Here is a 15,122-nt window from a genome sequence, read left to right as displayed (position 1 = left end):
CACCTAATGGGGTTTTGGTTTCCTTGCCACTGTTGCCTCTGGCTTGGCGTGCTCAGTTGGGGACACTACATTTTTCAACTAAACATCGAAATAAATCTAATTAATAAACTAAATTAACCATTTAAACTAAATTACTGATCAAATTATTGATCTAAAGCCCACACTGTCACTGTATGATAATTGAAATGAACTGATGACATCAGCGTTTTTTCCAGAATGGCTATACAGCTGAATAAAATTATGCTGCATTATTTTCCTGTTTAACACTGTAAAGCTGCTTTGAAACAATCTACATTGTTAAAAGCGCTATATAAATAAAGTTGACTTGACTTGAATGACAGGAAAGGATGCATATTTACAAATGACATGAAGTTGACCAGACAAAACATGAAATACTTTGTGTTCATATTGTCTGCAATGAAATACAAGTCAAAGTAAATTTAGAAATCACTTCTTTTTTTTTTTTTTTGCATTTTCCATACTGTCCCAACTTTTTCTGATTTGGGGTTGTACTTCCTCATTCTGTCTCTGTGAAGAACGAACCAATTCTACATTTCTACGCGTGAACTAAGAAGCTAATAAACACGATAACTATGGCTTAAGGTTTTTGTGTGATTTTTTTTTGTGTGATTTCGGCTATTTTATATCAATAATGGATGTCTACATTATAACTGCTAAGCAGGTGTATCGATTAGCTCCATATAAAGGCTAAATATACAATTTTAACATCATTGAACATCACTGAAACCCCCATTATATCGCAATCGATAGTAAATACTAACACTCGCTGGCTGTTTAAAGGGAGTTTGGAGTTAAAGTGTAATATGAATCTTTTATTTTGTGTTATGTAGCTTAATGCCAACTGTAGCTCTAATGCACCTGTTACGCCAGGAGGTATATTTTATTTCACATAAGGTACCAAAAGGATGCTTTTTTGTTTGTCTGTTTGCAAAAAAATACTTCAGATAGTAGGTTTTAATGTAAAGTGGGATGAATGTGGGGTTGGTGGGCCATCCAGAATGTCTGAATAGGTTATAATGGCTCAATAAAAAATAACAAAATAATCATTATTATACTATAAAAGAATAATGAAGATTTAGTCATTCATGACAGACGTGTGAAAGGGTCATTGAGTGAAAACAATAGAGTATGAATTAAGCAGTTGAAAGACTAGTTAGATGACTGCATGCAAGTATGTGTTTTACAGGCCAATAACATAATGATAACATCTCATCTTAGCATTCGCTAAAGACTCACATGACATGCCATACAATATGCTTCATAAAATGCATAATTTTACAGATTTCATCCTCAGATTTGAAATGAAGCATGACCACACTTGTGGATTCACTTTAGTTGTGGTTCTAAGTTGTTATACTACATTCGCATAATATTTTTTATACATTTAAAAATACATTATTAATATTTTTATTTTTGTTTTAATGTTTGTTATAACTTTCTCTTCTGTTAGGCTGACATGATTTTTTTTTTAGCTTTGTGACATTTTCTGTAAAACAAAACAAATTCTCACATTAACTCCTTGCCTGTCACCCCCCATTTTGGCACGTAGGGCATTTTGACATACCTCAAATAAAAGGGTTGCTGCTCGCAAGTCTTTCTTAATATACACTTAAGTATATCTAGAAAGCCAACGCTTAAGAGTTTACAATTCAAGACTGTTATATATAATATATATATCCTAATGTGAGAAATTATTTTGTTTTATAGAAAATGTCACAAAGCTATAGGCAGAAAGAAAAAATGAAAAAAGAAAAAAAGAAAAAAAAACATGTCAGCCTAACAGAAGAGAAAGGTATAATCAGTGGAGTGAAGAAAGAATGCAAGGGGCAATACATGAGTACAGGTTAAGAGTGGAGGCAGAGCAGGAACCTATACTTTGTTTTTTGCCCAGGGCATGGTATGTTCCAAAATCCACCCTTAAAAAAAGAGTGAAAGGTGCTGTTGAGTAACAAAAAATGGTTTTCTGCCAGAGCCATGTCTACATCCAGAGTCATCTGAGAAGGAACTGGCAAAAATGTTAAAGCTTATTTCACTAAGATGTGCAAAAAATTCAGAAACAAACAAAAAACAAAGCAGGCTATTACTGGTTCCAAAACTTTTTTATAAACCCAGAGCTGGACATAAAACATCATCATTAACCCAATCCATTAGTGTTTCTGCTAAAAAAAAAGGGTTAATTCACCCAAAAATGAAAATTATCCCATGATTTACTCACCCTCGTCAGACATAGAGTAAGCATTTTGAACTGCAAGAGGCACTTTCAAAAAAATTTCCACAGAAGGCGATCGGCTGGAACTTTACTTTATAAAGTTTTAAATATGGATATTTTTCTTACACAAACACATCGATTCGCTTCAGAAGGCCTTTATTAACCCCCCGGAGCTGTGTGGAGCAGTTATATGATGGATAGATGCACTTTTATGAACTTCAAAAACAGAGCAACAATTACTGCAATTATAAAGCTTGGATTAGCCAGGACTTTTTAAATATATCTCTGATTATATTCGTCTGAAAGAAGAATGTCATATACACCTAGGATGACTTGAGGGTGAGTAAATCATGGGTTAACTTTCATTTTTGGGTAAACTATCCCTTTAAAAATGTAAGTAGAATAGATTTATTTGTATTTAATACACAGTTTAGCAAAAAGTGAAGTTTACCAATTTTGCTGATTTCACCCTATTTAATTCAACTTCACAAGTTTATAGTGGCTGTTTATTAGGGATGAACCGAATGTTCGCAAACTGAAATTATTTGGCCGAAAATAGCAAAAAAAGCACTTTCGGTGTTCGGCCTAATACATTTTGCAGAACAATGATGTTTTTAATGACGTGATTAAATAGCAACCAGCATAGAGTGAGAGACGCAAGCTTTATGCAGCAAACATGTCAGCAGTGTGGAAGCCTTTTAACGTGTACGAGAAAGAAGCAAAAACAAGAATAATCGAGAACGTTCTCCCTCTTCTCGCCTGTTTGGAGCAGCTAACAAAAGAGATAAGCTCATCTGATACATCTGTGGCAGATGTTATTCCTTTACTTGCAGCACTAAAGCGTATTTTAAACAAAGAGGCTGAAACAGACCACAGAAAACAACTAAAAGTATGCTCTTAGAGGCCCTGTACTGCATCGCGACTGTACTTGATCCACGATATAAAGATCATTACTTGGATGTGGAGAAAAATCTGCACACACGAGAAATTATTCAGGCTGAGTTGGATTTGGAAAGCTTCTTGATGATAGAGACGGCCAGGGGATGCACAGTGCAGAGGATGGAAACAGCACAGAGAGAAAACGGGCGTGTACTACTGATGAGCCACAGCCTTGCTGTATGACATGTTCCATGAGATCCTCCAAGAGAATAACCCATATGCAAGACAGACTTTTTGTTGTAGCGTTACATTCTTACAACAGTATAGGCCTAATATAGGTTATTCAAGAAGGGGGCTTCAAAGATGGCCAAATAAAAATGTTTTTTTATTTTACTAATTTATTTATTTTAAGTTACATTGTCCTATGTTAGTATGTCTGCTGGAATGTAATTTTTTTTAATATATATATTAAAATTGTAGTTTTGTAATTGATTTTTTTCTCTGAAAAGCAAGACAAAATAGTAAAAAGTTAATTTTTGCCATTTAATTTATGCAATGGTGAAAAAAATGGGGGGAAAAAAAGGAAAAAAATTGGAAAAACCACGTTCGGTATTCGGCCAAGTGTTTCAATATATTCGGCTTCGGACAAAAATGTGCATTTCTTTGCATTCCTACTTTTTATAATAACCTTGCATAAATGAGCAGATAAATCTAGACGTAGTATCTTACTCCTATCAGAAAGTATGATATATCAATTGATAGTTTTTGCAATTTGGCTCGATTTATTAATTACATTTTTTTCATTAGATGGTCTACCATCCATATTGAAACTACATTAAAGTATGCCGAAGATTGGCGTGCAAACGGTAGCTCAGGTAGGTCAAAAACAAGTGAGGAGAAGCATTTTTAATAGTTGTGTATGAACCGTCTCGATTAACTATAGGCTCGATATTGTCCGTGCAGAGTAACCCACTTCTACCCAAAATAACCTTGAATTCAGTTACATGCCAGGGCTGTGTTTGGACGGCTATTATAAGTCTTTTAAATGCACAATTGTTTGCTGTGAGTCCTTCAATTGTCCTGAAAAGATGGATCAAAATCATACAGTCACTGTTAGAATGGATTCAAATATGCAAAATATGCTGGAAAACCAAGGAATGTACAGGATCTGGAGGATATTTTTGAAGAACAGTGGACAGTTTAACTGCTCAGGTCAAACATAAACACAAACATAAAACCAGTCATTGACCACTTAAAACTCAACAATATTATTGATCTGATTGTGCTGATTCTGCTGTTTGAGAAGAACTGGACTGAGCTGGACGATGACATTTTTTTTCTTGCAGAAATGCTTTATAGATGAAATATTACTAATTAAATATTTGACAATCTAAATCAACACTGAACTGATTCTGCTGAACATCAGCCGAAATGCAACCGAACAATGCGTAAAATATAAAGCGCTTCATAAATAAAGGTGACTTGACTTGACTTGATCATCCAGGTAACGACACACAGTATCAAGAATCAAGAGTTTGTAAACTTTTGAGCTGGTTCATTCATGTAGATTCAGTTATTTTGAAACGAGGCCTATATGTAAACATCTGTTATGTAAAATAGCTTATTAAGGACAGTCCTACATAAAAAAAACATGCAATTTTTATGTTCCCTTTTATTTTGTTAATATTATTTATTAATATGTTGCATAAAAATGTCACATACCCTTTGTTCTTTTGATGGTAGAGATTTGAAAGTGCACCATCAGGTCTTGCGATGGCCGGGACATTTTGCAGTTCTTTATGTTGAGTCTAAAGCTGCCAGCCTCCTCCGATGGCTGGGTTCCGTTCACTGGTTTTTCCAGACTCTCCCTGGATGGCCAAGAGTACAACATTTTTGGGATGTTTTCAGGTTGGAGGCATGTTGGAACAGTGTGGTTCAGAATGAGCACACTTGTGTAGTACGTCTCGTGCACTTGGAAAAGCCACTCTGTCTTTGCATCTTCAGGAAAAGTGTTTGGGGTAAAGAAATCGTGGGTTGAACTCATCTCTGGGAGAACAACAATGATACGAGCCAGTGCTGTAAAATAAATAAAGTTCAACAATTCACATTTGACAACTGTGTTTAGACAATTTGTGCTTAAGTATATAAGCTTTACCATTGCACTTACAGTAAGAGGGAACTCCCATTGATACACTGACAACTGTCATGTTCAGAGGTTGACCTCCAGACACTTCCAAAGACAGTTTGACAACTTTAAGCACTTCAACTTTTTTAATGGTTCCATTCTGACAAAACCTCCCAATAGTGACATTCTCAGTTGTGATCATGTAAACGTGCTTGTCTGGGCAGCCGTCTGTCGGTCCAATCTGCCTTAAACCAGTTGTACTGAAATTCAAACGGAATGCCCATATACCTGTAGGCTTCAGATTCCAGGTGAAGATCCGATTGAACTTTTGAAAGACATCGTGTTCTTTGTCTTCAATATTTATCACTGTTGAACAAATGTGTTATGTCAGAGAAAGACACAGTCAATTTATTGTGTTTACAACAAGCACATAGTGTTAATTTAACCCTCTGGTGCTCCGGTCAAAAGTAGACAAAAACCTCAAATTAGGGGACTGGTTCTTTTTAGTGAACTGGTCGAACTAGTTCACCAAATTGGACTGAATCGTTCTAAACAGTTTGCGTCTTGAATCAGCGCTGATCCACAAGTTACTCATGCCTGACAGTCCCTCCGACTCAAAATAAACCAATATTACGGAGTATATGTCACTCCAGTTACTCCAGCAGTTCACTGAATTCAGACATGTTGAGCTGAGAGAACTGATGAGCATGAACAGCTGATACTGAGCACGCGTGTACTACCGAATAGTAACAGTACACTGACACAGCGGCTCGAGTCAAGAATTGCATCAGTTATCGCATAATTAGTACACTAAACCGAGAACTTTTTCTGTCGGACATGCTCGACATACTGAGAACCGATGAGCTGGACATACTGTGTTTTTGATTTTGTGTATTTGATTTTGATCTCGCATTTCTCACCCTGTATAATACACAGTGTGCCAGGAATCTGGGCATCCTATTTGACTCCAGTTTAAAATTTGACAAACAGATCACTGCTGTTGTCAAATCGTGCTTTTTTCAACTTCGCCTTCTCAATAAAGTTAAGCCCTTTTTATGCAGGAGCAATTTTGAAATCGCAATCCATGCTTTTGTAACATCTTGGCTTGACTACTGTAACTCACCGTATTATGGTATCTCTCAGGCCTCTATCTCTCGTCTGCAGCTGGTCCAAGACTGCTCGACAGGAAACGAAAATATGATCATAACACCTATTTTAATGTCTCTGCACTGGCTCCCTGTCAAGTATAGGATTGATTTTAAAATCTTTTTATTTGTCTATAAAGCCCTCAATGACCTAGCACCTCGTTATCTAACTGATCTATTAATTCCGTATAACCCAACAAGAAATTTGAGATCACGTGACCGTGGCCTACTGACAGTACCCAGAGTTAGACTTAAAAATCGCGGTGATTGTGCTTTCGCTACTGCTGGACCCAAACTTTGGAATAGCCTTCCTCCCTATATTAGGCAGGCTCCATCACTCACTACTTTTAAATCTTATCTCAAGACATATTTATTTTCCTTGGCTTTTAACACTCCTTAGTACGTTATCTTGGGATTCCTTGTTTACTGTTGATTGTTTATTTGAGTGTTTATTTTTGCTCTTTTACTTCTTTTTTCTCACTCGTGTTACTCTTTGTTTTCTTTTATACCTTGTAAAGCACTTTGGTCAACCTTGATTGTGTTTAAATGTGCTCTTGAAATAAACTGATTGATTGATTGATTGATTGATTGATTGATTGATTGATTGATTGATTGATACTAATTATGCATGTTTTTTTCAGGGGGACAAAATGCATGTTTCTTAAGTATTTAAAAACATCAGAAAGTGAAACAAAATAAAACCTATTGGAGAAATGATTATGACTTAATTAATGTCTTATCACTCCATTATTTTAAAGATTGGAAACGCAATGAATGGTTTGTAAAATCGCATGGTATTTCCAGGAGCAGCTTATTTAATTTCTAAATATGTTGATATAAAGCAAAACAATTTACACATTTTGTCATGGTTTTAAGGGGGCAAAGCAAATGTTTAAAATGTATTCATCAAAACAGTAGAAACGTATTGAACATACTGGAAACCTGCTTTGAATTTTTAGTTTTGTTGACTATATATTGAGGTGGCAGCATTTCTCAGCTCAACAGTAGACTTACAGATACAGTGGTTCTCGAGTCCAGAATTGGTTGCAACAGTTTCCGAATCACCAGTACACTGAACCGAGTTTCTTTTGGACATGTTACACAACCGATGAGCTAGAGACTGGGCATGCGTTACATCACCATCTGAACTGCTGATACTATGAGCACGGCTGAACCGAGGACTTGATTGAGGGGCAAATTTGGCGAAATTTATGTTTATTCAAAAACAAACAAAACTTGTAAAACATCCACATCTGCACATCAGTGCCTGTATTAGGAGCTAAAGTTGCAAAACGTAAATGTTATAAACCCAAGATGGTGATGATGATGATGATGATGATGATGATGATTATTATTATTTAACTTAAGGTCTAAAGGGATAGTTCACCCAAAAATGAAAAGTCTGTCATTAATTACTCACCCTCATGTCGTTCCAAACCCGTAAGACCTTCGTTCATCTTCAGAACACAAATGAAGATATTTTTGATGAAATCCGACAACTCTCAGGCCCCTCCATAGACAGCAATTTAATTAACACTTTCAAGGCCCAGAAAGGTAGTAAAGACATTGTTAAAATAGTCCATGTGACTCCAGTGGTTCAACTTTAATTTTATGAAGCGACGAGAATACTTTTTGGGTGCAAAAACTGTAAGGGTTGGTTTTTACTGCTAAGACAAAAGCAGAGATCCAACACTCTGCAATAAAACAATACAACTCACTAATCTGGAGAGAAGATCTCAGAAGCAATGCCTTGCCCAAACTTCTCTCCTTGCATCCCCCCTCTCCCGATTCCCTTCCTTTACCCCTGATTCAAGTCACAGAAAGATCTCTAAGATATACCACGTATGAAGTATCTTAAGAGTCTATTTTTTTCCCATTTTTCATGTTTGGTATCATTTTAAATGTCTCAGTGTGATTGGTAAAATGGTCTCAGTTGCACTGCAGTCACTGGTAGTATGAGAAAGATTGAAAACTAATGAGAATTCTGTTCTCCTTTTTAAATGGTGTCTCTTCAAGATATCTAATCCTCTCCCCCAAAACCCAGTGTTTGTGTAGTATATATTTACAACCCTTTTGTTCTGGTCTGGGTATTTAACCCCTAGAGGTCGAAGATCAAACCGGCGCATCCGCCTCGGTTTTATTCTTATCAGTGCCAAAGAGACTCAAATAACCTTTTGATTTTTATCATTCAGGCAAGTGTTATACATCATTATAATCTGTTAAGTATCTACTTTTATTTGTGTGCACTCACAATAAAAACAAAATGTTGTGCTTTTTGCAAAATAAAATAAACAAACAAACATGACGCGCAATCTGCATTCTCTCTGTCAATGAAGTCCAATCTGATACTTGTCTGAAAATGAACTGTAACTTAGTGAATACTTGTCACACAAACATGAGACATATGTCTGACGACATATGTTGAAATGTCAGGTTTTTAAATATTGTAAATTAAATTAAAAAACAAATATTCTCTGTTTATGTAATCTATTTGAAAAGCGAGAGATGTCAGTCGTTCGCGAGAGTCTCATTATCAGTGTTGGGGAGCAACGGAATACATGTACCGGCGTTACGTATTCAGAATACAAATTATGAGTAACTGTATTCCGTTACAGTTACACTTTAAATAGTTGGTATTTAGAATACAGTTACATTGTTGAAATCAATGGATTACATTACGATACTTCTCTGTTTCACTCTCTAAATAAATGAAGACAACTCCATACATTTCCCAGAACGCCCCAATATGAAAACGCACGTTTTTTTAAATCACAATGGAGTCGGAAGAGGAGCAGCGGGAGCTAGAGTTAGACAACAGAGAACAACAGAGCCAGGGCAAGAACGCGTTTATATCCTGGAAATTCAAACAGCACTTCACATTAAAGAAAGAGAATGGAGAACGAAATATAACGGTGCAGCGTCAGTGAAGAGCTGTTTTTTTCTTTATTATTATGAAAATACCCGAGAAGGCTTGAAGAACTTAAAAGAGTTTCTATATTTTACTATATCTCTTTACATAAATATTATTTTCTATTTAAAACTATAATTTCGTTAGGCTATTTTAAAAACCCAACTACTCATCCGCCCTATAGGGGGGAAACGTAGCTTTCTTCCACTTCAATTTTTATTTTACTGTAGGCCTATCTCTTTACATACATATTATTTTCTATTTAAAAATGATAATTTCATTATTTTACTAACCCAACTAATGACTCATATGGGCTTTCCAATAGTTTGCACATGATGGGAAAACGTAGTTTTCTTCCACAGAGTTGTGCACTTTTAAGCAATTTTTATTTTACTGTATCTCTTTAAATAAATATTATTTTCAACTTAAAAATTATAATTTCGTTATTTTACTAACCCAACTAATGACTCATCCGGGCTTTCCAATAGTTTGCACGTGAAAGGGGAAAACGTAGCTTTCTTCCACTTAAGAAGAGTTGTGTACTTTTAAGTACATTTTATTTTACTGTATCTCTTTACATAAATATTATTTTCTACTTAAAAACTATAATTTCGTTATTTTACTCTAATTACTGGCTTTCCAATAGGTTACACGCACTTTTCACAATCCATTACGGCGCTGATCAATTTTGATTCTTTCGTGTAGTTCATACAACCACCTTACAATATTTCAATAACATCATTTATTTTAGAGCCTATGCTTTGCACAACAAAAAGTTAATTGTGCTGCCAATTATAAGTGAAATGTAAATCCCGAGTTTCGGTCTGAGTGTTGTTCCCGTTTTCTTGTTCTTGATTTGTTGTTCTTCTGTGTTCTATGTGTGTTATCAGAATCACCTTCATTCTTTCATTTGATTTGACATTATGGCTAAGGCAAATTGTCTTTAAAAGTAATAACCAGACAAGAGTTATTTGACGTTCGCTGAAGTCTGGGTTTATATTAAACTGCCGCTTCAGTGCAGGAGCAAGAGTTGTGACAATGAGGACGATTTCAGACACTACAATATGCTTGTATAATAATAATTCATTAATAAGGAATTATTATTCCTTATGTTTTCTTGTATCAAATTAAATATTAAATATTTTAAGTTAAATTCACAGTGTAAGACAAGAGGCTAACAATGTCATGATCAGTAGGTTATTTGTGTGTAGCCTGCCTGACACGGTATTTTCACAGACTGCCACGTCTCTGGCATAGACTACAATATTTAAAATAGCATATCTGCATTAGTTATATTCTCACTTTAATTTACAGCGCAATCCCTGTAGTGCAAAGTTTTTAGGTTAACTATATAGACTAGGATTAGTGTGTGTCGCTTGCGCAAGACTCGCGACGTGGGGAGGCACTCCATTGTGATCAGCCATTATCGGCACAACCCTAATGGAAGTAATCCAAGTATTCAGAATACACAGAAATATGTAATAGAATATGAAATATGTAACAGAATATGTTACAAATTACATTTTTGGGCATGTATTCTGTATTCTGTAACGAAATACATTTTGAAAGTATCCTTCACAACACTGCTCATTATACACTAATGCGGCCACGCCCACAGAGCACACATTCTTTTCAAAGGCAAATTCTGACACAGTCTATGCAAGTATATCCCCGCCCGCATCATCTCGAATAGACACATCAGGGCATATACTTTACATAGTTTTAAGACACAATGAGGAATAATCCTGGAATAACTTCAGAAGAAAAGCTGTTAAATTTAAAACAGCAACGGATCCAGCCTGAGGATTGTGAGGTAAGTTTATTCTGTTAGTGCCTGTGAATATTAAACCGCAAAAGACCATTTAAATATGAATCCTGCTGCAGGATTCACATTTACTGACTGTTATTTACTGACTGTCTAAATTATTTTGGCCTCTTTTTGACAGATTATGAAGTGTTTACAGTAAAATAGCCTAGTGTCACATCAATTAAAACATTTCATATTTATGTTTAAATATTATAGCCTAATGTTATTTTTTAATTTAATCAATGTTGATTATGAAAAGTGCACACCATAAGTAAGAAAGCACACATCATAAGATGTGCAATATGTGGGGAGACATGGAGTGGGTCAGAAATGATTTTGACCACTTCATTAAGTTTTGGTTAAAAATTTCCTTTTGTATAAATTGTATCTTAATCTTAATCAATGTTTCATCAGCCATTGGCCTGGATAGCAAGTATAGCAGACATGCATTGCACGGCGTGTGTCATAAATGAACCGAAACTCGAAATTATATTTGAGTATTGTGTGTATCGCATAGTTTACAAAATCAAATGATTCAGAAAATGTTTGCCATTGAAATCAATGAAAGGGAAAAGTGTCCCAATCAACCTGTACTTACCCTATACTCTATGAAATCATAATTGCTTTGTATTATGTTGTTTTAAAACCCAAATATTTTTTACTGATAACATTAATCATTACCAATTATTCAGTTAATTTGCATTTACTGAGTACTGAATTGTGTTCAATGTTATTACTGTAAAGATATTAATGTTTTTTTTAGCATGAAACTTCTTTAAAAAAAATTAAGAATAGTAATGTCAAATCTTTTTATAATTTAAAATATAATGGGCCTTTGAAATGTGCCTTTGGGTCTCACTTTATATTGTTAACTATATTTTAAATAAACTACAGCAAAACACAATCCTGTTCCTTAGCTCCCTCACATACCTGACTCAAAGGCTCATTCATTATGCGGCTCATTATGTGGTTCTATTGTCTCCTCAGGTGTAATTCACAGCATTATTCATGATCATTCACACCCCTTCACATACGGGCTTTGTAAAGAAAAAGTGCCTTACAAAATTTTAATCAATATATTGTTTTATGTGAATGAGTAGGCACAATGATTCTCAGATAAAACTCTAGACTTATATTAGTCACAAGTCTTGTGGACACATATCTATTGTGTTTTGTGGCCTTAATTCAGTGACTTACTTTTTTCTTTTTTTTTTTTAAACCACGCATACACATTATTCTTTAAAAAATACAAGCATGTACGTACATGTTTCTTACATATTACAGTAAAAATTAAAAATGTAAAAGTATTATTTTTATGTGACAGCTCTCACCATTATCGCTGATGATCTCCACGGTGAACACATTCTCTGGCTCTGAACAGCTGAAATTCAGATGGGTATCACTTTTGAGCACCACAGAAGACTGGCACACCTGGCTTATACAAACTTCACACTGTGTGTCTATGCCAGCACTGGTATTGATGTGGATGCTTGTTCCCTGTTCAACAGCAACATAGAGCTCTGCACCACCTGAAATTATGCAAAGACACACTTTTTAGGTATAACAAGAAAAAAAGGTAACACTTTACAATAAGGTTGTATTTGTTAACATTAGTTAAGGCATTAGTTAACATGAACTAACCACGAACAACACCTCTGTTCAGCATTAGTTAATCTTTGTTAATGTTAGTAAATAAAAATACAGCTGTTCATGTTAGTTCACAGTGCATTAACTAATGTTAACAAGATTTTAATAATGCATTAGTAAATGTTGAAATTAACATTAACAAAGATAAATAAATGCTTTATAAGTGCAGTTCATTATTAGTTCATGTTAACTAACGTAACCTAATAAACCTTATTGTAAAGTGTTACCAAAAAACATTTTAGATGCTGTCACATCACTTTAAAGGGTTAGTTCACCCAAAAATGAAAATTCTGTCATTAATTACTCACCCTCATGTCGTTCGACACCCGTCACACCTCCGTTCATATTCGGAACACAAATGAAGATATTTTAGTTGAAAGCTGATGGCTGAGAAAGGCTTCAGATAGGCCTCCATTGGCATTCAGTACATTCACACTTCCAAGATCCATGAAAGGCACTTAAAACGTCGTTACAAAGTCTCACCACATCTCACCACCATCTCACCACAGTGACTCTACAATAATTTTACGATGCGACGACAATAGTTTTTGTGCGCAAAAAAAATCAAAATAACACCTTTATCCAACTTGTTCTTGTCTTCCGTGTGTGCCTCCACGACGCATGCGCGAGAATATGATGCAGATCCGGCGTTCGAACACATGACCCAGAAGCGATTTGTTTACAAGCAGAGGAAGACGCGCGTGTCTAAGCTGTTGGATTCTACATTGATCGTGCTTCAGGGCTCGGCGTAGTGCTCAAAATGGGGCTTAAGTGTGCATTTCATGGATTCCCAAACGCCGGCGCTACGTCATATTCTTGCGCATGCGTCGTGGAGGCACACACGGAAGACAGTAACAAGTTTGATAAAGGTGTTATTTTAATTTTTTTTTGCGCACAAAAACTATTGTCGTCGCATCGTAAAATTATTGTAGAGCCACTGTGGTGAGATGGACTTTGTAACGACGTTTTAAGTGCCTTTCATGGATCTTGGAAGTGTGAATGTACTGAATGCCAATGGAGGCCTATCTGAAGCCTTTCAGAGCCATCAGCTTTCAACTAAAATATCTTAATTTGTGTTCCGAATATGAACGGAGGTCTTACGGGTGTCGAACGACATGAGGGTGAGTAATTAATGACAGAATTTTCATTTTTGGGTTAACTAACCCTTTAACCTTGAGCTTTTTTCACATATATAGTGAGTGTGACACAATTAGGCTTTTTTTAAAAGCATAAAAAATTACAATTACAAATTACAAAGACATGCAATTGTAAACATGCAAGACATACTGCTGCCGCACATGTAACATACAACAATTAACCCTTCCGCAGCAGATCTATACAGGTGGAGCTGGGGAAGGTGGAGGGTTTCTGTAAGCGCGCTGCAGACTGCTGACTGCAACACTACCGGTATTTGTTTCACGCCAGAACTAGGTAATTGTTTACACTCTTAAAATTGAAGGTTCTTAATTGGGATTTATGGTTCCATGAATGAAGAACCTTTAACATTCACAGAATCTTTCTATTGCACAAAAGTTTCTATATAGTGAAAAAGGCTCTTTAGATGATTACAATGTTCTTCACACAAAGAAAAAATGGTTTCAAGTATAGGCTATTGTTTAAGATGTGCACCCTAAAACAACACAGTTCAAATGTATTGGAAGCTGTAGGGTACATCGGGTCTAAAGGCACACAGAGATAAATAGCACCATACATTTTTCCCCCTTTAAACCACTAGAAGGCACCTTGCGATCGACCCACTTTTGCAGCACAAAGTTGATTATGCACTGATTTGATCTAATATTTGATGTTTTTTTTATGTTTTAGATTTAAGTAGCAAATTAGAATCGCTAAAATTATTAAATATAACAGAGGATTATGTAAAAGTATGGTATTTGTGGTAAAAGGCACCCCTGCTGTCGGGACTAAAGGCACAATTATGACATGATAATTAACGGCCGGCTGACTTTTCCATTTGTTGATGTGACATATAATATATCTCTTTATACAACAGTTCTTTCTGGTTCTCGAATCTGATTGGCTGAGAGCCTTTTCCAGCCATGAGATATTCACCCTTTATCTCAAACCGATTCACCGTTTGTATCTCTCTACTTGCAGCAACTGTCATGGTGGTCGAGCAAATCGACCATAAGTTTTAAAAAAAATACTACTGTTGTGTCACGAAATGTAGTTTTAACAGTGTTTTAGGTGAGGATGTAGTTATTTGGACCTCAAATATGTGACTCATAAAACATAGAGCCTATTTTACAATTTGTTCAGACGCTTTCGCAGATGCGAGCTCCAGGCCACCAGCGGCCGTTCAGCGCTCGTGTACCCGCAGAGAACAGCTTCATCTCAGTCAGTCCTTCTGTAATTTGCCACTG

At 35.7% G+C, this 15,122-nt stretch overlaps 1 protein-coding gene across 1 annotated transcript in view; it reads right to left on the bottom strand.

Moving 5' to 3' along the window:
* The window catches only part of LOC307138039 (CUB domain-containing protein 1-like), a 54,507-nt gene that overhangs the window by 30,999 nt on the left and 8,386 nt on the right, over positions 1-15,122 (bottom strand). The window contains exons 2-4 of the mRNA XM_079836143.1: positions 12,426-12,623; positions 5,277-5,600; positions 4,832-5,185 (exon numbers count right to left, since the gene is read on the bottom strand). Of these exons, the coding sequence (XP_079692269.1) occupies positions 4,832-5,185; positions 5,277-5,600; positions 12,426-12,623 (876 nt within the window). The remainder of the gene's footprint in view (positions 1-4,831; positions 5,186-5,276; positions 5,601-12,425; positions 12,624-15,122) is intronic.

Source organism: Gobio gobio (genome assembly GCF_949357685.1).
Source record: "Gobio gobio genome assembly, chromosome: 15".
Taxonomy (NCBI): domain Eukaryota; kingdom Metazoa; phylum Chordata; class Actinopteri; order Cypriniformes; family Gobionidae; genus Gobio; species Gobio gobio.
This window is presented reverse-complemented; position numbering and strand designations above follow the sequence as displayed.